The sequence below is a fragment of the Panthera tigris genome, chromosome C1 (genome assembly GCF_018350195.1).
Source record: "Panthera tigris isolate Pti1 chromosome C1, P.tigris_Pti1_mat1.1, whole genome shotgun sequence".
Taxonomy (NCBI): Eukaryota; Metazoa; Chordata; class Mammalia; order Carnivora; family Felidae; genus Panthera; species Panthera tigris.
This window is the reverse complement of record NC_056667.1, coordinates 162665974-162689721: the sequence shown is the minus strand read 5'-3', so window position 1 is coordinate 162689721 and position 23748 is coordinate 162665974. Positions and strand designations below refer to the sequence as shown.

The following is a 23748-nucleotide window of genomic DNA, read 5'->3' as shown; positions in this document are numbered from 1 at the left end:
CTGCTTGTAATTTATTATTTCAGTGGCTAGGTTAGAGACTAAATTAAGAGCCAGAGGACAATTAGTTGGTCTCAGTAATAACACCCTAACTGGTCATTTGAAAATACTTTGTGTGAAAACACTGTCATCTGAAATATTATGGATGTATTCAGTAAATGTGAGCTATCAGTACAGACATTATCTTATTTAATCCTTATTACAGTTCTATGAGTTAATATTATTATCCTGAATTTACAGATGAAGAAAAGAGGTTTAGTGAAGTTATCCCATCTAAGGTCTTGTAAAGCTGTAGGATTCTAACCAGACTTTTCTGATTACAGGGCCCAGGTTCTTAGCTGGTAGACTAGATTGTAGTAAACTGAAATCTGATGCTAGAGCTATACTTTTAGTGGCAGTGAACTTTTAATGAAAATCTTTAACTGCCAAACAGAGTCCAAACTTAAAATATTTTGCTTCTGGAAGTATGCATTTTTACCAGTCATGCCAATTGGAACTTAACTTCTTTAGTTTCAGCCTACTGTTCAAAGATTTGTGATAATTTAAGGTGATATGTAGAATTAAAAAGCTATAAGCACTTCTTTACTTGAGATCTTACCATTGACATTCAAGTAAGATATGGTGGGAAGGGGAAATGATAGAAGTGAAATGTTATGGAGTAGGGAATTATGAAACTTTCTGTAAAGGGACAGATAGTAAATATAGTAAATGGCTCTGACAGTCATATGGTCTCTTCTCAGCTCTTCTAAAGCAGCTATAGGCAATATGTAAACAAAAAAGAGTGTTGTCATGTTTTAATAAAACTATAAAAAGGGGCAGGAGCCTGGATATGGCACATTTACCAACCCCTAATACAGAAAATCTTGTAATTTCTGCAACTAAAAGATGAGATTTATTTAGATTTATTTGTGATGATACTGTTTATGCAGAGTGGAAGTTTTCCTTTATTGAATGTATTGACAAAAAAAAAATTACCAAAAGGATGTTAATAATATAAGGAGAGTGGGAATGGTACCTAATAGTAAAGAATACTTTTTCAGCATTTCTGTGACTACTTAGATTAAGTACCTCATAAATTATTTGATGATTCTAGAATATACTTCATTCATTCATTTCTTAGTTATCTTTTTTCTTATCTTGAAAAAAATCTGCCATTTTCATTAGAGTTTTCACTAATTTTAATAAACTTTCTTTCCTTCATCATAAGTTAGAGAGGATTACTATAAAAAGACATGACACATTATTGGGGATGGTTTTATTTTCATTGAATTTATTTTGAAAAGTGATACCTGTGATAGATTGAGGCTTTTTGTGTGAATATATACAGTTGGAAGTATAGGATCAGAAATGGAGTACTCTGTTATAGTCAGTTTTCAATGTACATTTTATAGATTTCTTATTATAAGAAGTCTTGACCCTAGAGATGCTTTCTGGTGCCACAAAACTTCACTAAACGTGTCATTTGTGGTATTGGCTAATACAGATATTAAATTGAAAATACACTTTTTAATTCTTATTCTCAGAGATTCGTCAGCGAACTGCAGCTCAGAGAAACCTTTCTCCAACACCAGCAAGCTCTAGCCAGGGCCCTTCTCCACAAGTTCCAGTATCTCCTGGACCACCAAAGGACAGTTCAGCCCCTGGTGGACCCCCAGAAAGAACTGTTACTCCAGCCCTATCATCAAATGTGTTACCAAGACGTCTTGGATCCCCTGCTACTTCAGTGCCTGGAATGGGTAAACAGAGCACTTAATGTTATTTACAGTTTATATTGTTTTCTCTGGTTACCAATAAAACGGGCCATTTTCAGGCAGTATGGAAATGGCATTTCATTTGGAAATAGCAGAGCAGTTATCTGATTAAGCAGGAGTTCCATATTCAATTAGCCATAACTCTTTACAGCTGGCACCTTGTGATACTGAAACCTATTTCTTGAGCTCATTTAACTGTTATGGCTTCTTTGTTTAAATGGCAATAAAACTTTGTAGTATTCTGTAGTCAACAGTATAGCATATCTTTTTATATTCAGATTTAGAATGGCTCCAGATTTATATAAAATGGGGATAGAAGAGAACACTTTTGGAATATATTCATGTTTTTTGCTAAACTCTTCACATACATTTTTAAGCATGACAACATATTCCAGGAAGACTATTTCTGCATTGTAGTCTACAGTACTATTATTGTTACTATGGGCTGGTAGATTTTTCTTTCATTAAGCCAAAGAACCTTAGTATTTTCTGACAGATACTTTAGCATAAAGTTCTATTAAATTAACATGCTGCCTTTACTATTTCATTTCTTTGGATTTTCTTCAGTGTGGTAGAGCTCTAGGGGAAGACCCCATTTTTGAAGTGTAATAGATTATATTACCCTGATTATTATTTCTTTTGGAGTGTGATGGTACATGGAAATCTACTGCTTCAGCAGATCACATTATTTTATATAAATTTCCATGTCATATTCTTGAATATGGTAGTAAATGATTTATCTTGTCTTTATTTATTTATTAAAGTTTATTTATTTATTTTGAGAGAGAGAGAGAGAGAGCGCGCATACACACACGGGGCAGAGAGAGGGAGGGAGAGGATCTCAAGCAGTCTCCATGCTGTCAGCACAGAGCTGGATTTGGGGCTCACTCTAAACCGTGAGATCATGACCTGAGCTGAAATCAGGAGTTGGACGTTTAACTGAGTGAGCTACCCAGGGCCCCTATTTATCTTATTTTAGGATATTTAATTCTAATTTAGATGATTTTGTTATTTCATGAGTAATTACTAACCTGTACTTTATAATGATTTTGAGGCTAGTGAGTAGTTGATATCAAGTATACAGGGCACTTATATAATAAAAGCAATCTAAATGTTACTATGACAGTAGAGTTTTTTCCTGCTTTGCGTAAAAAAAAAAAAGGAGCATAAGATTTTAGAAAACTGTTAATTTATAAACAAATTAAGAAAGCTGGCTGCAAATTAAATGTATATAAGTCATAACTTTAAAGTAGTTACTGAAAAAATACTTTCAAATTTGACATATAATGATGTCACTTAAGGCAGCCATGTATTTTGTGAAATTTAGAAAAATTAAGTTGATTGAAAATTATTTATCTTTCTGTTATTATCTGATTGATTTGAAATACACATGATTTGTAAAGTTCTTAGTTACTGAAAAGTTATGAAAGAACTTTTTCTTGTCTGAGAATGCATGAATTATATACATTTGTGTATCTAATTAGTTTTAAGGAAATAAACGTGTATTTATTTATTTTGAGAGAGAGAGAGAGGGAGAAACCTGTATAAAGTAATAAAAACTGTATTGCATGTATAAGAATAGGGTTATAGAGGGAAAATGGCCTAAATTTCATGATCATGTAAATAAAGCATATTTTACTAATATTCTTGATTTTGTTTTCCATGTAGAAGAGTATTTAAGTTGTACATTGCCAAAAATATGAATGAGTTAAATGATTTCTTATAGAGAAGATTAATAATTCATTTTTTCATTATGCCATATTTGTGGAAGAGACTCAATCTAATGTGTATTACCACAGGGCTCCCATATGTTTGAAAATTAATAACCAGCAGGTACTTGATAATTTGCCAGGCTGTGTAAAAATGACCAGTATTCCTACAATGATTGCTTTTGATGTTTGTATTAATTACCGTTATCCATAACAGCATAAATGTGAAGATGTGTTATTTTAAAAGTCATCAGTATGCACAGCATTTAAGATTTTTTTATGAAATCTGTTGTTTTATGTATCCAGATTCCTTTATGGACATTTTCATTTTAAACATGTAGAAGTAAACTATTCCAGCAAAAGGTAATTTGACTTGAAGGCTTTCAAGATATAATTTGGCATACTTATTCTAGTTGAAAACTTGATAATGAGTGTGCATTATCTAAGTGTTTGCATCCAGGTTTACTTTTTGATGATAACAATTGAATGTTAATACAAGTAAACTAATATCTGATGAAATCTGAAAAAATGTTCTTGATTTGTTATATTAAGAACTTATTCTACAACTTAAATTTCATTTGTTAATTGCTACAATTTTGACATCATTTGCCCTTTTTTAGATGGCAACAGCCTTTAGGTTTGTGGTGATTTACAAAGCAAATCTCTTTTATTATCCTTTAAAACATTAACATAGTATTGTTACTCTTAAACTTTGGTTTTTGTCAGAATCATTTTGAAAACCTTGTATCCTTGTATTGCAAGGCTTATTCCAGCAATGTCTCATTTTGTTGCAAAGTCTTCTGTGAGGTCTTCATGTAAACCTTCATTGCTGCCCATCTTATTTTTGTGTTCATCCTGCCTTGCTTTACAAAGGCAAACATCACTTATTTTATTCTCTCACTTTCTTCTTAGTGCTGCCTTCTGTGTTGTCTCTCAGTTCAGAGTATCTCCTACAAACAGTTCTCTTTCGGTTTTCAAAGTTTGTGGAGTTACAGTTCATAACTCTTCATTTTTGTTGTTGATGTGTTTATGTGATGTAAATCACTAATTAAAACTAGGTTATTGGGGCGCCTAGGTGGCTTAGTTGGTTGAGCATCCGACTCTTGATTTTGGCTCGGGTCATGATCCCAGTGTCGTGGGATTGAGCTCCACATCAGGCTCTGTGCTGAGCATGGAGCCTACTTAAGATTCTCTCCCTGCTTCTGTACCCTGCTTGCGTGTGCTCTCTGTCAAATAAAAATGAAAGTAACGAAAAAGCCCCCCAAAACTATGTTATTCTTTTACTCTCTATTCTCCACTTGTCTCTTCTGATATTGCCTAGTTTATTACATGAACACAGTATGTCTCTCTCTTTGTTTAGATCTTCAGTTTTTCTCAGCAATGATTTGTAGTGTTTAGTGTGTAGGTTTTGTATGTTTTTTTGGTTAAATGTATATGTAATTGTTTCCAACTTTTGATCCTAATGTAAATGGCTTTGTTTTGGTATCTCCAGTTGTTCATTGCTTATATATATATATATATATATATATATATATATATATATATATATATATATGCAATTAATTATATTATATATATTATATATATTATATATATATTATAAGCTTATATATATATATATATGCAATTAATTTTTGTATTTTGGTCTTGTATCCTGTAATCTTGTTAAACTTACTTATTAGTTTTATTAGTTTTTAAATAGATTCTGTAGTATTTTCTACATAGACTCTTACATTGTCTGTGAATAACGGTAATTTCTACTTCTTTTCTAATCTGGATTCCTTTTGTTTCTTACTCTTACCTTATTGCACTAGCTAGAACCTTTAAGTATAATATTAAGTAGAAGTGTCAAAAGCAGGGGCGCCTGGCTGGTACAGTTGGTGGAGTGTGTGACTCTTGATCTTGAGGTTGTGAGTTCAAGCCCCATGTTGGGTATAGAGATTGCTTAAAATATTAAAAAAAAAAAAAAAAAAAAAAAAAAAAGAAATTGCAAAAGCAGACATTCTTGCCTTATTGCTGATCCTAGGAGGAAAGAAGTTACTTTTTCACCAGTCAGCATGATGTTAACTGTAGGGTTTTTTCTGTTGTTGTTGTTATTGTTTTGTTGTATCTGGATAACTTTTATCAGGTTGAGGAAGTACCCTTTTATTTCTAGGTAGCTGAAGACTTTTATCAATAATGGATAATGGATTTTATCATATTTTTTTTCTGCATCTCTTGAGATGCTAATAATGGGGTTTTAGTTTATTTAATGTCTGTTCATACAGTGAAATACATTGATTTTTAAATATTAGACTATCTTGCTTCCCTGGGATAAATCCGACTTAGTCATGGTGTTTTATTTTTTATATATATTGTTGGGTTTGATTTGCTAAAAGTTTGTTAAAAATGTTTGCATTAATTTTCCTTAGGGATATTGGTCAACAGTATTTTTTTTTTCTAATAATGTCTTTGTCTGATTTTGCTATCAAACGTATGAGAAAGTATTCTCTCATCTTCAATTTCACAGACAAGTTTGTGGAGAGTTTATATTATTTTTTCCTCAAATGTTTGGTAGAATTGACAGGTTGAAGCATCTGACTCTGGTGTTTTCTTTGTGGAGGGTTTTTTGTTTTTGTTTTCAAACTAAAAATTCAGTTGAAAAAAAATCTACAGACTAATATCCCTTAGGAACATAGATATAAAGTTCTTAATGAAATTTTAGCATGCTGAATAGTTACCGGTTTCTTGTTGAGTAAGCTGTGGTAGTTTGGTGGTCTTTCAAAGGATTTGTCTATTTCACTTAACTTTTGAATTTATTGGGATAAAGCTATTCATTATACTCTTACTGTCCTTTTGATATCTTTATAATTTAGATTTATGCCATTTCTTTCATTCCTGTTGATAGTATTTTTTATCTTACCTTTTTTTTTTTTTCTCTGATTAGTCTGGCTTGAGGTTTATCAGTTTTGATCTTCTCAAAACAACCAGATTTTCTCAATTATTTTTATATTTTCTATTTTATTATTTACTCTTTATTCCTTTATTCTGTTTATCTTGGGTTTCATTTGCTCTTTTCTTTTAGTTTTTTAAGGCGGAAGCTGAGTTCATGAATTTTAGATTTACCCCCTTTCATAGATGTTTAGTGTTATAAATTATCCTCTAAGTACTGCTTTAGCTTTATATCATAAATTTGATATGTTGTTTTTTCATTTTCATTCAATTCAAAATTCCATTTTGATTTTTCTTTGAACCCTCGGTTATTTAAATGTATGTTATTTAGAGATTTGTTATTTGGAGATTTCCTTGATGTCTTTCTGTTGGTGATTTCTAATTTAATTCTATTGTGTTCGGAAAACATACTTTGTATTTGAATCTTCTTAAGTGTACTGAAACTTGTTCTATGTCTCAGAATATCATCTGTCTTGGTAAATGTTTTATATTCACTTGAATACATATTCTGTTTCTGTTGAATAGAGTGGCTATAAATGTCAGGTCAAGTTGGTAGCAGATAGTGGTGTTCAAGTCTTTTACGTCATTACTGATTTCTGTCTTTATTCTGTCAATTATTGAGAGAAAGCTCAATCTCCAACCACATTATTTTGTGTGTATAAATAAATAAATACTATTATATATATACACATTATATATATTGTATATATATGTTGTATATACTGTTATATATATATTTTATATATTATTGTGTATATATATTGTATATACTATTATGTATACATATATAGATTACATATATACCAAATATATACTTGTCTATTTCTTTTTGTACTTCTGTTAGTTTTTGCTTCATGTGTTTTGAAGCGCATTATGATGCATATGTATGTTTAGGATTATTGTGTTCTCTTGATAAATTGACTCCTTTGTCATTATAAATTACCCTTTTTTATCCCTGATAATGATATTAATACAGCTACTCCAGATTTCTTTTGATTAGTGTTAGGAAATTTATATATATTGTTTCTGTTATTTATTTTTAAACTATTTGTGTCTTTGTATTTTATTAAAAATTTTTTTTTAATGTTTATTTATTTTCAAGAGAGACAGAGACAGAATGAGAGTGGGCTAGGGGCAGAGAGAGAGGGAGACACAGAATCTGAAGCATGTTCCAGGCTCTGAGCTGTCAGCACAGAACCCGACGCAGGGCTCGAACTTACGAACTGAACTGTGAGATCCTGAGCCAAAGTCGGACACTCAACTGACTGAGCCACCCAGGCACTCCAATGTTTATTTATTTTTGAAGGAGAGAGAGACAGAGTGTGAGCAGGGGAGGGGCAGAGAGAGAGGGAGACACAGAATCTGAAGCAGGCTCCAGGTTCTGAGCTGCCAGCACAGAGCCTGATGCGGGGCTCAAACTCACAGCTGTGAGATCATGACTCAGCCACCCAGTCAGCTGACTGAGCCACCCAGGCGCCCTTGTATCTTTGTATTTTAATTTTTTTTTTTTTGAAACAACATATATCAGGTCTTGCTTTTTAATCTATTCTGACATCTTTGGCTCATAATGGAGATGTTTGGGCTACATACATTTAATATGGTTGGTATATTTGGGTTTGAGTTTCAGTCTTCTATTGTGCTATTTATTTTTTTTTCTATTTGTCCCTTCTGTTCTATTACTTCTCTGCCTTCTTTTGAATTGAGTATCTTTTATTATTTTATTTTATCCTTTTTCATTGCCTTACTAACTGTATTGCTTTCTCATGTTATTTAAATTTTTTTTTTTTTTACATTTATTTATTTTTGAGAGAGAGAGACAGAGCACAAGTGGGGGAGGGGCAGAGAGAGAAGGAGACACAGAATCCGAAGCAGGCTCCAGGCTCTGAGCTGACAGCACAGAGCCCGATGCGGGCTTGAACTCACAAACTGTGAGATCATGACCTGAGCCGAAGTCGGACGCTTAACCGACTGAGCCACCCAGGTGCCCCTTTTTCACATTATTTTAGTGGGTGTTTTGGGGTTTACATATGTCTTATATGTATATACTTTAACTTACAGTTCACCTTCAAGTGATATAATACCAGTTCACAAGTAGTTTGAGATTCTAACAACAGTATACTTAGGTTTCTCCTTTCCTGGACTTTGTGCTATTATTTCCATACACTTCTAGATATGTTGTAAACCACACACACAAAAAGAGTTATTTTTCCTTTAAGCTATCAATTATATTTTAAAGGGATTTAAATAATGAAAGTTTTCTATATTTACCCGCATGGTAACCATTTTCGTTATTTTTCTTTCCTTTGTATAGATCCCACTTTGTGTCTGATGTCATTTTCCTTCTGCCTGAGGACTTCTTTTAACATTTTTACAGTGCAGTTCTGCAAATGATGAATTCTTTCAGTTTTGTACGTTTGAAAAAGTTTTAATTTTGCCTTCATTTTTAAAAGATGTTTTTGCTAATACGGAATTCTAATTGATAGTTTTTCTTTAAAAATATTGTTTTACTATCTTTTGGTTTTCTTATTTTCTGATGAGAAATCTGTCATTCTTATCTCTGTTTCTCTGTATGTAATGCACCTTTTTATGACGGTGTTTAAGATTTTCTCCTTATCACTGGTCTTAAGCAATTTGATGATCTGTGCCTTGGTGCAAAATTATTTCTTGTGCTTAGGGTTTGTTAATATTCTTGGATTTGTGGGTTTATAGCTTTCATCAAATTTGGAAAATTTTTGTGCATTATTTTTTTGCAGTACTGTTTTCTCTTTCCTTTCTTATGGACTCCAATTATATGCATATTATGCAGCTTGCTGATGATTTTTTTAAAAAATTTATAGGCTTTTCTTTGTGTTTCATTTTGTATGGTTTCTATTGCTATATCTTCAAATTTACTTTTTCTTTTCCCTGTAATATCCAAAGTGCTATTTATCCCATCAGCAGACTTTTCATCCTAGACATTATAGTTTTCATCTGTAGAAGTTCAGTTTAGGTCTTTTAAATTTTTCCATTTCTTTACTACCACATTGAATCTTTCCTGTAGATTCTCAAGCGTATAGAATAGAGTCATAATAAGCATATATTTGTCTACTGAGGCGCCTGAGTGGCTCAGTCAGTTAAGCGTCCAACTTCAGCTCAGGTCATGATCTCACAGAGCCCTGTGTCGGGCTCTGTGCTGACAGCTCAGGGTCAGGACCCTGCTTCGAACTCTGTGTCTCCCTCTCTGTCTCTGCCCCTCCCCCACTCATGCTCTGTCTGTCTCTGAAAAATAAATACATGTAAAAAAAACCAACAAAATACAAAGCTTTAAAATAATGTGTATTTGTCTACTAATTCTATAAACTGTCATTTCTAGGTCATTTTTGGTTATTTTTCTCATTATGGGTTGTATTTTCCTGCTTATTTGCATGTCTAATAATTTTTTAATGCTTTTTTTTAACTTAATTAAATTTATGGGTCAATGCCCATCCCCCATTTTCCCCTCTCCCCCATCAACCCTCAATTTGTTCTCTGTATTTAAGAGTCTCTTATGGTTTGCCTCCCTCCCTCTCTGTAACTGTTTTTTTTTTTTTCCCCCTTCTCTTCCCCCATGGTCTTCTGTTAAGTTTCTCAAGATCCACATGTGAGTGAAAACATATGCTATCTGTCTTTCTCTGACTGACTTATTTCACTTAGCATAATACCTTTCAGTTCCATCCACATTGCCACAAATGGCAGGATTTCATTCTTTCTCATTGTCAAGTAGTATTCCATTGTATATATAAGCCGTATCTTTATCCATTCATCAGTTGATGGACTTTTAGGCTCTTTCCATAATTTAGCTATTGTTGAAAGTGCTGCTGTAAACATTGGGGTACAAGTGCCCCTGTGCATCAGCACTCCTGTATCCCTTGGGTCAATTCCTAGCAATGCTATTGCTGGGTCATAGGGTAGTTCTATTTTTAATTTTTTGAGGAACCTCCACACTTTTCCGGAGAAGCTGCACCAGTTTGCATTCCCACCACCAGTGCAAGAGGGTTCCTGTTTCTCCACATCCTCGCCAGCATCTATAGTCTCCTGATATGTTCATTTTAGCCACTCTGAGTGGTGTGAGGTGGTATCTCAGTGTGGCTTTGATCTGTATTTCCCTGATGATGAGTGATGTTGAACATCTTTTCATATTTCTGTTAGCCATCTGGATATCTTCTTTGGAAAAGTGTCTATTCATGTCTTCTGCCCATTTCTTCACTGGATTATTTGTTTTTCAGGTGTGGAGTTTGGTGAGTTCTTTATAGATTTTGGATACTAGCCCTTTATCCGATATGTCATTTGCAAATATCTTTTCCCATTTCTTCGGTTGCCTTTTAGTTTTGTTGATTGTTTCCTTTGCGGTGCAGAAGCTTTTTATCTTGATGAGGTCCCAATAGTTCATTTTTGCTTTGAATTCCCTTGCCTTTGGAGATGTGTTGAGTAAGAAATTGCTCTGGCTGAGGTCAAAGAGGTTTTTTCCTGCTTTCTCCTCTAGGGTTTTGATAGTTTTCTGTCTCACATTCAGGTCTTTCATCCATTTTAAGTTTATTTTTGTGTATGGTGTAAGAAAGTGGTCTAGTTTTCATTCTTCTGCATGTTGCTGTCCCGTTCTCCCAGCACCATTTGCTAAAGAGACTATCTTTTTTACCACTGGATACTCTTTCCTGCTTTGTCAAAGATTAGTTGGCCATACATTTGTGGGTCCAATTCTGGGTTCTCTGTTCTATTCCATTGGTCTATGTGTCTGTTTTTGTGCCAATACCATGCTGTCTTGATGATTACAGCTTTGTAGTAGAGGTTAAACTCAGGGATTGTGATGCCTCCTGCTTTGGTTTTCTTCTTCAGTATTACTTTGGCTATTTGGAGTCTTTTGTGGTTCCATACAAATTTTAGGATTGTTTGTTCTAACTTCAAGAAGAATGCCGGTGCAATTTTGATTGGGATTGCATTGAATGTGTAGATTGCTTTGGGTAGTATTGACATTTTAACAATATTTATTCTTTTAATCCATGAGCATGGAATGTTTTTCCATTACTTTGTGTCTTCTTCAATTTCCTTCATAAGCTCTCTATAGTTTTCAGCATACAGATCTTTTACATCTTTGGTTAGGTTTATTCCTAGGTATTTTATGGTTCTTGGTTAATGCTTAGTTTTTGAGAGAGACAGCGCATGAGTGGGGGAGAGGGAGAAACAGAATCCGGAGCAGGCCCCAGTCTCTGAGCTGTCAGGACAGGGCCCGCCATAGGGCTGAACTCACAAACCATGAGATCATGACCTGTGCCTAAGTCAGACGCTTAACCCACTGAGTCACCCAGGTGCCCCATCATGTCTAATAATTTTTAATCTGATATCAGGCATTCTAAGTTTTATGTTATTGAACACTGGATGTTTTTATGTCTCTATAAGGTCCTCTGAATGCTTACCCAGTGACCTGTGAGTTATGAAGTTTTCCACTCTGGTTGGTGAGAACGTGCTATACTTTGGCCCCATGTGAACACTATTACCTTTAATATTTGGGGGCAATTCTTTCTCTGTCCTCAGTTTCATCATACACATGTACCAATCAGTACTCTGTTGAATAGTCTCAGGGATCCTCTGTAGATCTTTGGTGTTCTTGCTCTGTGCATTTTCTTCTCTCTAGTACTCTTCCTGTAAACCCAAGCTGCCTTGGTCTTCCTAGAGTTCCAGCTTTATCTTCTCAAATTTAGGGAGACTGATACATTTCAGCTGGGTTTACCCTCCCTGAGCTGTTGCCTAGAGATTTTCTCCAGGCAACAAGCTGGGGCAATTGTAGGTTCATCTTACTTGCTTTTGGTCTCTCAGGAATCTTTATCCTACCTTGCCTGATTTTTAATGTCCTTACAACTGTTTCATAATATATTTTGCATAGTATTTTAGTTGTTTTAGGTGGAAGGTAAATCTGACCCCTGTTTTACTCTATTATTGCCCCAAATGGAAGTCTCCTAATTTGTTATTACATAAGATTTTAAGAATCTGGGCATTTTAAAAATTAGTTTGTACAGAGACCAATGTAGCTTCATTTCTTAATAGATTATGTTGACGGTTTTGATATAGAACATAATTTAACATATTTTGTAGTATATATTTTTAATGAAAACCTGAATGCTCTGAAGAGATTTATAAGAATTGCTGTTATTTTTGTTAAAATCTTTCAAAAGTTCTGACAAGCATGGATAGTACTTGGTAAGTTAATTAAAATTTAAATGTATTTTATACATATAAATAAATATGTGAGTAATATTTAAATATGTATTATGTAAAAATAACTATGTAAATAAATTTTATTGTTCCTTTACTAGGTCTTCATCCTCCAGGTCCACCTTTAGCAAGACCCATTCTCCCCCGAGAGCGAGGTGCTCTGGATAGAATTGTTGAATATTTAGTTGGTGATGGTCCACAGAACAGGTAATGTTTGTTAGGGTGGTAGGTAAATGAAAATGAAGAAGTTTATTGGTCAAAAGGGTGTGTGTGTGTGTGTGTGTGCCTGCATGCACACTAGACATTCTATGGTTTTGTGACTCCTGTTTCCTGATTTTAGAACATAATAGAATATTTTATGTCCCTGTAAAAGAGAACATACTCAGTTGTTTTTTGGTAAGAGTTTTGATAAAATACAAAAAAATATATAGAGAGAACAAAAACTGTTGTAACCCTACTATAAGATTATTTTTAGAGAAATTAAATCATTTGTTTGAAACTTTTAAACTTGAAGAGCACACAAATAGTGAAAACTTGGTAGTTTGTAAGAAATGGGGTTTTATAGATGTCAGTATGGGAGTCGGTGATGGTAATGATTTTAATGGCAACGAGGACAATTTAGATATGTTTGACACTATGGTTTTCAAAATAGTTTTCCAATTATTATCTTATTTGATTTTTACAATAATTCTAGGAAGATAGGGGTGATGTGAGCAGAGCAACTGTCATAATATAGACTTTTCAAAAATACTTTAGGATAGTAGACTAGAATATTTGACAAGGTTATTGGTTAATATTATTTCAATAAAAGGACTAGAATTTAATGTTAATGTAATAATTGTATATTATTCAAAACAGACAAGTTGTTGTTTGGTCGGGCCAAGTGTTAAGTGCATACACAGAGAACAGAGAGAATGTATAAATAGGAAATGAGGAAGATGTATAACTAGGATAGACACAGCAATCGTGATGTTTGGAAGTTAACCTTTGGACTGGACTAAACAAATTCATTTCTTTACTACAGACTTCTCAGAAGTTTTATTTTTATTTTATTTTATTTTATTTTATTTTATTTTATTTTGTTTTATTTATTTTTCAGAAGTTTTAATAACATTCATTGTGAATCACTAAGGGGTTCCATCTTTTCCAATCTAATCTGACCACGGATTTTGGGTCTATTATCGTCAGAAATACATGTTAGGAAGTACTGAAATTTAAGTGTTCTGTTACTGAATATGTTTGTTACCTTAGTAAGGATATATTCATTTGACTGTTGCTTAGTTTGTTTTTCGTTTTGTGTATAAATTATATTTTAGAAAGGTTGAAATTTTGGCTGTTACGGTTAAAGGGTATTGTTTATTGTTTACTAAGTAACATTTAGTCTGTTATGGCATATTTAGCTGTGTAAAATATTGGTTAGCTGTGATGGCTATTTTCATGGGCTTTGTCTGCATTTGTAACTGATCTGTTCATTTTTCCTTTTGGTGTAGGTATGCCCTTATATGTCAGCAGTGTTTTTCTCATAATGGAATGGCTTTGAAAGAAGAATTTGAATACATTGGTAAGAATTATTGGGCATTTAGATTAAAATATTTTACTCTTAAATATTTCATCCTATGCCAAGTCCCATGTAATGTCACTTTGTTTTAGGTGCTCTGTTTGTATTGTTCAGGCATATTGTCCTTATTTTAGAACACAGAGCAAAGCAGGAACAACAATGCAGGTTTTTTCCTCATATAGTGTACAACTTCTAGGTCTTTTCAAACTTCATTGTGCATCAGAATCACCTGAAGAGCTTTTAAAAATACCATGCCCAAGACCCACCAACTAAGAGTCTGTTTTAATTGATTTGGGGTAGGTCCAAGCTTTTTTTTTTTAAGCTCCTCAGAGGATTCTCTTGTGCAGCCACTATTAAAAATTATTGTACTAAATTACTTGTGTTTCTTAAATATGACATACTATAGTTTCTTGGGCACGTGAGCAATGTTCTGGATTTTAAAATCCCTAATGATTATAGTGACTAGAAATGTAATTTCTGTAATACATTTGGATCATAATATTAATATTATTTTGCTATTAGATAACCTGCTGTGTAACTTACCATCTTTTCTGATTTATTTATTTACTTATTATTTATTTATTATTTTTAAAAATACAATTTATTGTCAAGTTAGCTAACATACAGTGTACATAGTGTGCTCTTGGCTTCGGGAGTAGATTCCCATGACTCATTGCTTACATACAACACTCAGTGCTCATCCCAACAAGTGTTCTTTTCAATGCCCATTACGTATTCCTCAACCCCCCCCCCCATCCACCTTCAGTTTGTTCTCTGTATTTAAGAGTCTCTTATGATTTGCCTCCCTCTCTGGTTGAAACTACTTTTTTCTCCTTCCCTTCTCCCATGGTCTTCTGTTAAGTTTCTCAAATTCCTCATATGACTGAAAACATATATCTGTCTTTCTCTGACTTTTCTGTTTTAAAATTAATATTCTAATTCTAATAATAATTAGAAATTATGCTTTAAAATTAGCTTTTGTTAGAGCACCTGGCATTGTTATTAAAACTAGATGTAGTTTCACAAGGGATAAATAACTTTTGAAGGGTTCTTTGACTATTTGCAAAAGTAATCTTGAGAATGATCTGATTAGTCCTTGAATTTTTTTTTTTTTTTGGTTTGTGGTTTGGTTTATTTTTTAAAAAAATTCTCTGCAGCTTTTCGATGTGCCTACTGTTTTTTCTTGAATCCTGCAAGAAAAACTAGACCTCAGGCTCCAAGACTTCCAGAGTTTAGTTTTGAGAAGAGGCAGGCAGTGGAAAGCTCAAGTTCAGTTGGTCCCTTGCCCTCAGGAAGTGTGATTTCGTCAGAGAACCAGACCAGTGAAGGTATGAATATGTTAATTAAAAAGTTTTATCTCTTAATAATGTTTGCTATTTAACATTAAAAGCATAATGCTTTTAGATAAGAATGGATTAATTTATCAGATTTTGCAGCATGCATATATCAGCTATTGCTCTGATACTCAGCCCTCCTGTGTGATTGGTATGATGTGTTTCAGGTTTAAAATGTAGGTTACCCTGTGTTAAGCAGCATCCACCCACAGCTGGGTAAACACTGTTTATGGAGTGACATCTAGGAACTGTTGGGAGATTTGACTAGTGGTACTTTAATGGAATCATTTTTTCAATTTATTTAAGTGAAGCATGTTATAAGAATTACGCAACTACTTGTAAGGGTAAAATTCTGCTATAATTTGTAGTTAACATTGATAAAATAGATTCGTGCCTACCATTGGAATTGGTAAGGTTACCAGAAGCAAGAAACTTTGGAACTGGAAAGTCGTCCTTGGCATTCTTTGGATAAGTATGTTGATAGGACTGGTGTTTCTTTGAAACAATTTATTGAGGTGCACAAGATTTAACATTGCTGCTGTATGCCTTTGATGTAAAACAACCTTTTGCAAAAGAGAAACAGAATTTATCAGAATTCATTGGTTTTTAGGATTCATCTTTAATTCTGTTTTAGGACTTCTTGTGGAAGTTTCATAAGCAAATGGAAAAGATGAGGTGGAAGATCTGACTATTAATTGCCAACTGTTTCTTGTTAATATTAGGTGGAGAGCTATTTGTTAAGCAGCTCCTAGTCATGGAGATGCTAAAATTATGGCACAGGCCATGATATTTTGGTGCTATGCCTGATGTAGAAAAAAATCCATATTCGAAGTTTAGTTCACATAGTGTATTTAGCAGTCTGTATTCATCCTTTTAATTTCTAGGAATTCTCATTTATAGATATTTGATTTCTTCTTTATACAAACACTGAGTAGTGAAAAAACTGCTTTAACTGAGAACAATAAAGCAGTGAATTTTCAGATATCGGAAGGTTAATATAAAAATTTGAGTATCTTTTTTTTTTTTTTTTTTTTTTAACTTTGAAGAGCGAACCTAAAATACGTGTGTTGATTTGGGCTTGGCTTTTGGCTTACTAACATGCATCAGAATGAATTTGAACACAGATAACCATGACAAGAAGTGTGTATACTTTCAACACTGAATCAATACATTCATTTTCTCCAAGTCTGCAGTATCAACTCCAAACATATCACATTTTTTCTTTTGCTTAAGTCATGCTCTGAAGCTGATTATTGCATGCAAATCACCTGCCTTGCTATTGCAGCCTCTTGGAACTGAAAACTAAGGAATTTCATACTGAAGATGCCTACAGGAAAATTTGAAGTCCTTTCCATAAATAAGTAACCTTGCTTATGAAAGCTAAAGTGAATATTTGAAAGCCAATAGTTGGGACACACACACACAAAAGAAACAAAAGGAAAAACAGCCAACAAAATAAAAATCTTGATGAGTCCCATGCTTTATATCTTCTCCCAGGGTTGAGATGGATAGTTAGCAAACAACACCCAGCTATACCTTTCCTTCTCATCAAATCTAGGAGGAGCAATACCCCAGATGTCTCATTTTCTATCTGAAATCTCCAGAACGAAGTCTAACTGGCTCAGACTCAGCCCTAATAAGGTAATGTTTGTAGGTGAAGACAAAGCTCGAGGCAAGGTCTGACAGCTGTGTAGGGCTGGAAACTGAAGCAACAATTCCATTTGGTTGAGATGGTCTTTGGAGGAGTAACTTTTTCATACTTCTCTTTGGATTCATTGAAATGGCTATGAGAATTTTTTACTTCTTTGGCTTTCCAGAAGATTGAAACTTTTCTCCAAGATTCTGTCTCAGCACTGTGATACACAGTTATCATTTCCAAGCTGCAGTTCTTTAGTAGACGACTAGGAAGTATTCTGATGAAAGATGAAGCTGCATTTGTTGTGACTGCTGGCGGCATACCCTTAAGTTTAAATTGAACAGTAAGTAAGGCCATATCATCTCAATCATCTACTTTTGGTGCCAAGAGCCAGTATAATGGAGGGCTTATATTTCTGATTTCCACATTCTTGATGTAAAAACTTGAGGTCCAAAAGAAAAAAAAAATCTTTCCTGCTTTTATTTTCATATTTTTTAAAAGTAGTGAAGTAGCTCCTTAGTCATTATAGAAACTGCAGAGATTAGGTGATTGAATTCACAGATGGAACTAAAAGGTAACTTTTTTCCATCTGGATTTTTCTTTCAACAAATATTCTATAACCATTTATATGAATAATCTTGAGTCATTAGAAGCAGCCTTTTTTTTTTTTTTTTTCAATCTATGATATAAGACTTTGAAATTAAGTTTTGTCTTGATTCTGCTACTGGAAGATTTTGCATTTAGGATGAGACACAAGGTTTTTGAAAAATTTTTGGATCACTCTTTAGAACAACATATGAAATGTTGGAAAGTTTTCATCAAAGAAGGAGACCTGGAAGAAATTTCTCCCGTTAATTACTCATTTGGATTCCTAGAATTTTTTTTCTAGAATTGTGTGTCCAGATGCTTTGGTAATAGAATATTGAAGAAACACAAGAAGTTAGGACTATGGATTTTCTTTTTATCTAGGAGCATACTAGATGTGGTATGCCAAAGTAATGAAGTACTTTTAGGTTACTGGGTTTCTTTAATGGCTAAATGAGTGGTGCAATAATACCTGAATCTCCGCTAAGCCACATTAAAGTGGTTTATCAGTTTTGCTTTGTTAAAATGTGCTTTCCAGAATACTTGATATGTAGCATTCTTTTTTGTTAACTATGATAATAATTAGAAAAAGAGATTTCTGTATTGTTAGTGTACCAGTACGGTGATTTTAGGTTAGCATGTTTGAAAAATGTTAATGTTGTTCTAATTGCTCAGTTGTATTTGTCTAGCTCATATGTAATTATTTTAATAAAAAATAGCTTTTACTTAATTGGAAATAATTTGCTAATAATAAAACTCATGACCTTTAATCAATATTATCAAAAATAGTAAAATTCATTTAAGGTGAAATTTATTTTGGTAATTGATTTCTGCTTTTTTCTTTTAAGCAATATACTGTTACTGTTAGGTATGTTAAACTAGAGAAAATTCTATTTTTAGTGTTGTTTGTTGTGAGGCTCTAGGAAATTGAACTATTTGATAATGTAAACTTTGTTGAATTCTGTGTATTTATCAGATCCAAAAAGCTTGTACCTTTGTTGATATTTAATTATGTACAACTTCCTCAAGGTGTATATTTGCCTATAGGATGTTTTTGCATGTTTGTTTTAGACATAGAGATCTTATGCCCTTCTGATTCTCTTTTCTAAAACGCCTTCACCTAATAGTTTTACATTGTTGCCTAATAATGACATTTCTTACTCATCTAATGGATTTTTTTTTTACCAATGCTAAATAACAGTACTATTGTTAAACAATATTCTATTGCTCATTATGAGTTATTTTCTCATAGGTGGTTTTTATTTAATTGAATTTTATTCATTGAACTATTGGGTTAAGTTTTGAGATGAGATGGGATTCATGTCTTTGTTCCTTAATATAAGTTGACCATTTTCCTGAAGGCAGAAAAATCTTGTAAAAACTGCTTTGCTTAAAACCTATGAGTTAGTTCAAAGACAAACTGTTCATTTTATTTGAACAAATTCTCCTTTGGGTAAGTTTTACACATATAGTGGGTACTGATGTGTGGGCAAGGCAAAAGTTTGATGCATTAGCAAGACAAATTTTTGTTATTGTAAAAGGAATAAAAAGTAAGAATCTAAATGAATCCACTAAAATATGAAGGGTTTTCAAAGGCATAAACTAAATAGAATCGTGGGGTTTTTTTCCCTGTGGAAATTATATATTTCTAAAGGAAATACATGAATTTGTTTTGCTAGACTATTCTTTAGTTTTCTTAGAAAATTATTCTTTCAAGAGCTAGAATAAAAACCTAAAAGTAAGGTGATGTTCTTACATGTTTTTGCATGTGCATGGTTTATAGATGAGGCATTGGTATTTGTTATACAGTTATACTCAGTGTTATGAGTTTGAGTTGTCTAGCTGAGTGGAGGCTTTGCCCAAACCAACTGGAAGCCAGTTGTTACAATTTGGTAGAGAAAGCTTCTCTCTCAAAGATACTGAGGTGAGAGTGGGGCAGGGGGTAGGAGTGGGGGAAGGAACAAATTCCATGGGTCATTTTTGTTTTATGATTGTGATATGTTGGTTTCTTAACATTATGCTTGCCGAAACTGATTTTTAAAATTTTCTTACATAGGTCATTCAGGTAACTTTGTTTTAATTTTGGTGTTAAATTGGTTTTGCACAGGGGAGAAGAGGCCTGTTTAATTAGTGTAAACACACAGGCTGGTTTCTTTTTTAGTATTTTCTGCCCAGATGTTGACATCTTTTGTAATGTATTTTTTACCACCAAGCTATTTTAAACTACAACTTTGCAGAAAAAATTTGCTGTTTTTATTAGAATAGGCAAATGATATTCTCCCATAGAAATAAAGTAAATTTAGAATACATTTAATGATCTTATTATAAAGCCCTGTGGTTTAGTTATTAAACACGTAATTCTCTGTTAATCTTGTACACCTAATTCACTTAAATCTTGTTTGGATGACTTTTCACAAAATGGCATTGGCACCTAAAAATCGAATATTTATGTCATTTAGACTTATGTCTGCAATATAGGCATCATGACACATACTGGTTTTTCTGTAGTATTACTATTCTTAAAATGACTTTTCTGCAAATTAACCTGGGAGAGGAGAAGTAGTCATTAATAGCTTTTTGATTATTTTCAAGCCCTACCCATAATTTCACCAATTTTTAGTATTCTGTGTATTCTTTGCAATATGATACAGTATTGACAAGCAAACTTTGTGTGTGATGTCATTTTCTTTTTTTTAATTAAAAATTTTTTTTCTTTAATATTTATTTTTGAGAGACAGAGAGACACAGAGGGTGAGCAGGGGAGGGGTAGAGAGAGTGGGAGACACAGAATCTGAAGTAGGCTCCAGGCTCTGAGTTGTCAGCACAGAGCCCGACATGAGGCTTGAACTCACAAACTGCAAGATCATCACCTGAGCTGAAGTTGGTTGCTTAACTGACTGAGCCACCCAGGCGCCCCGATGTCATTTTCTAATTATGATAGCCCATGGTATTTCTTAGAATTCATCTTAATAGACATTTAAAAATTTAAGTATTGTAGTACTTCTTTTTGTGTTATCTGCTTTAAGACCCCAGAATTTTTTAATTAAATTGGATTTGACCAATGATGTGTCTGCTTCTGAAAATAGTTACATGACAAAGCTTTAAGATGATAAACAATCAACTTGAGTACTTCTGTTTAAGTTCAGTACTGAGGCAGTTGGTCAGACAATGTGACAAATTACATGGGCCTCTATTCACTTAAACACATTTATTGGTGAGTCCCGGATTCTGAGCTTTTTCTTTTCATTTTGTGTGGCTTTATTGTTTTGTTTTGTGTTTTTTTTTTTTTTCCAGAAGGCTTTCTAAAATACAACAAATTGTAAAGTTCTTGGCAAGTAAGAACTCTCAATGGCCAGAGAGTTGTGGAAAACCATGAGTCTTAGAATTCTACCCTGGATAATTTCTGAGAGGGTAGAATTACAAATGGTTGGCAACTCCTGAAGTTTTCCACTGAAGAACTTGCTTGCCCTTGTGGCAGAAATGCTCTGTACATGTTTAGAGAGTTTCGTATGTACTTTCTGCTTTTCCTTTATGCACTGGAACATTCATATAACAAAACTCAAACAATCTACTGCCTTTCTACCTTGAGTTTTGGAAGATTCCAAGTGGTACAGCAATGCCATTTTCAGTTCCTTTTAAGATGAGAATAGCATTTTTGTGACATTTGACATAAATAGGATTTGTGAACATTACTCACTACTTTTGGGGATCATGTGAATTTTCATACAGTAAAACCTCATTAACTTGGATGTTCCCAACTGTGGAATTTTGGCCTTTCATTCTATATATGAAAGAGGGAAGGAGGTTGTAACTAATTCTGTAAACTATAGTCCAAGATATGTTTAAAGACATAATTACTTTATGTGAATTACTATATATGTAATTACATAATTACTATATATGTGAAATATAGATAATTTGTATTTATTAAAACTGATAATGGTAAACCACGACTTTGTAAGACCTTCACATTTCTGTGTGCATACAGCACATAATTTCTTTGCAAAACTATTAACTAATTTTATTTATTTAGCAAGACTCTGACCTGTACTGTAAAGGAACTAAACTTGAACTTGAACTTTTTACTAACGTAAACTGGTTTTTCCTCTGATTTTTTGAATTAATAACATTTGTAGTGTATCGTAAGGGATCTTGTATGAGCATAATAAAATCTGCTTATTTGTTTAGCTGATGTGATTTAACGATATTTCTCCTAGCAAGGATATTTGTTACTATCTATTACAAAAAACAAAAGCTAGATTTTTATTTTTGACTTGGAAAATAAGAGGCCCAAAGCTTTCTGCTTCTGACATCTGCCCCTCCCCACTGGCATTTAATTTTTTTAAACTTTAAAGAATTAAAGGGACTTTATTGAATAAAATAATAATAATTATTATTAGGGATTTGAGTTTAATGAAACTCAAAAGAGAGTTTAAAGGGAGTAAATTTTCAGGTAGGAACCAAGACCCTCCCTTAGCTTCTACTATGGCGACAGGGGCCAAAGACCCTTCCCTTCTCTTAGTATTCTAGGTATATAGTATATTCTGACCCAGAGGTTTAAATCCTGAGAACTTGTCTTGCAGAGGGTTGAAGGGAGACTTTTCATGGGAAAAGGTAGATCCAGATCACCCCAGTCTTTGGATAATAGAGATGCAAATCAGTGTGGGGAATAGCACAGCCTACACACACACACACACACACACACACACACACACACACACACACACACACATTTATTGTTTACAGGGTTGCCTGGGTGCCAGGGACATAGTTCTTTCAAGAAACATGATCTGGGAGTTAATACATTGGCCTCATTTGCTGTACTGTTTTCTTATGGCACATAAATCTGTTGGAACTTAGTTTGCTTTATTTGGACATTTAACTTTCAAATACATCTTTACGAAATTTCCTGAATATTGTGAAAGTTGCTAAATTTTAGGAAAATATAGGGCTTTGGGTAAAAGTGTGTTTATGCATTTGTTTTCCCCAAATTGTTTTTTTTCATCCTTCATTCATACCAACTCATATATGGGTATGCTACAAGGAGTTAAGTACATATTTTAAAAGATTTTAAGGATAATGTTAGACCATTCTTCTGTTTCTTAGTTCATGTATGTGTGGGCTTATCTTTTGTTTATCTTATTTAGCAGTGTTAACATTTGGGTATGCCTAAAATCTTGACTCTTTATCTTTTCAGAATCTTTAGAAGAACAAGATGTTCTTGATAACAGTACAGAGCAGACAGATCAGAAAATATCAGATACAGAGCAGACAAACCAAGGGATTGAAAAAATTTCTGGCACAGAGGACCCAGAGGAGAGACAAGAGACCGAGAATGAGGAGACCTCGGTGAATGAAGCCAAATCAACAGTTCCCAGAGTGGATTCTATTCCGAATCCTGAACTCAGTGGAGAATCTTTGATGGCAGTGTAGTAAATGCTTCCACGTGCCTTCCACTGGACATTCGTAGACTTGTTGATGTCAGTTACTGCTTTTTAGGTGCTGCTTTCTTTTTTTCCCCTCTAAGGATGTGCTTGATATCATTTGAATTCAGATTACTTAGCTATTTCAATATGTCAGAATTGTAGCTACTGGGTATTAAATTAAAGGCAAGTGATATCACTAAAGGAAGATCCTTTGGAATGTACAAAGACCCACACTGTTTAGCCAGCGTTTAGATGTTTTCTTCCATTCTAAAAGTAAACAAACATAGCATTCTTGTTTTCTCTATGTGTGACCTGTAAATAATACCCATTTTGACATAGGAAGAACTTTGGTTATGAGTAAGTTCTAATAGTGTTCGTTTTAAGGAATGAAACCCAATTAAGATTTTAAATAATTCATTATCAAAAATGGATAAAATTTTAATTCTTGAGATATTTTCCAGGAGGGGAAATGTCTATTTAGGCATTTACATTAAGTGGTATGAAAGTTACAAATAACTATATAGGCATTGGTACGAATTCTCAGTAAGAATGCAACTGAACAACAGTCAAGTGCAGTGTTTCTTTTTGATGTTTCT

General features: G+C 33.5%; 1 protein-coding gene across 3 annotated transcripts in view; it reads left to right on the top strand.

Annotated features, from left to right (window-relative positions):
• Window positions 1-23187, top strand: part of LNPK (lunapark, ER junction formation factor) — a 74074-nt gene extending 50887 nt beyond the window's left edge. For all 3 annotated transcript variants that reach the window (XM_007074547.3, XM_042994736.1, XM_007074546.3), the window contains 5 exons: window positions 1521-1733; window positions 12715-12820; window positions 14104-14174; window positions 15329-15499; window positions 22924-23187. In XM_007074547.3, the coding sequence (XP_007074609.1) occupies window positions 1521-1733; window positions 12715-12820; window positions 14104-14174; window positions 15329-15499; window positions 22924-23159 (797 nt within the window). In that variant the 3' untranslated portion in view covers window positions 23160-23187. The remainder of the gene's footprint in view (window positions 1-1520; window positions 1734-12714; window positions 12821-14103; window positions 14175-15328; window positions 15500-22923) is intronic.
• The last annotated feature ends 561 nt before the right edge of the window (window positions 23188-23748 follow it).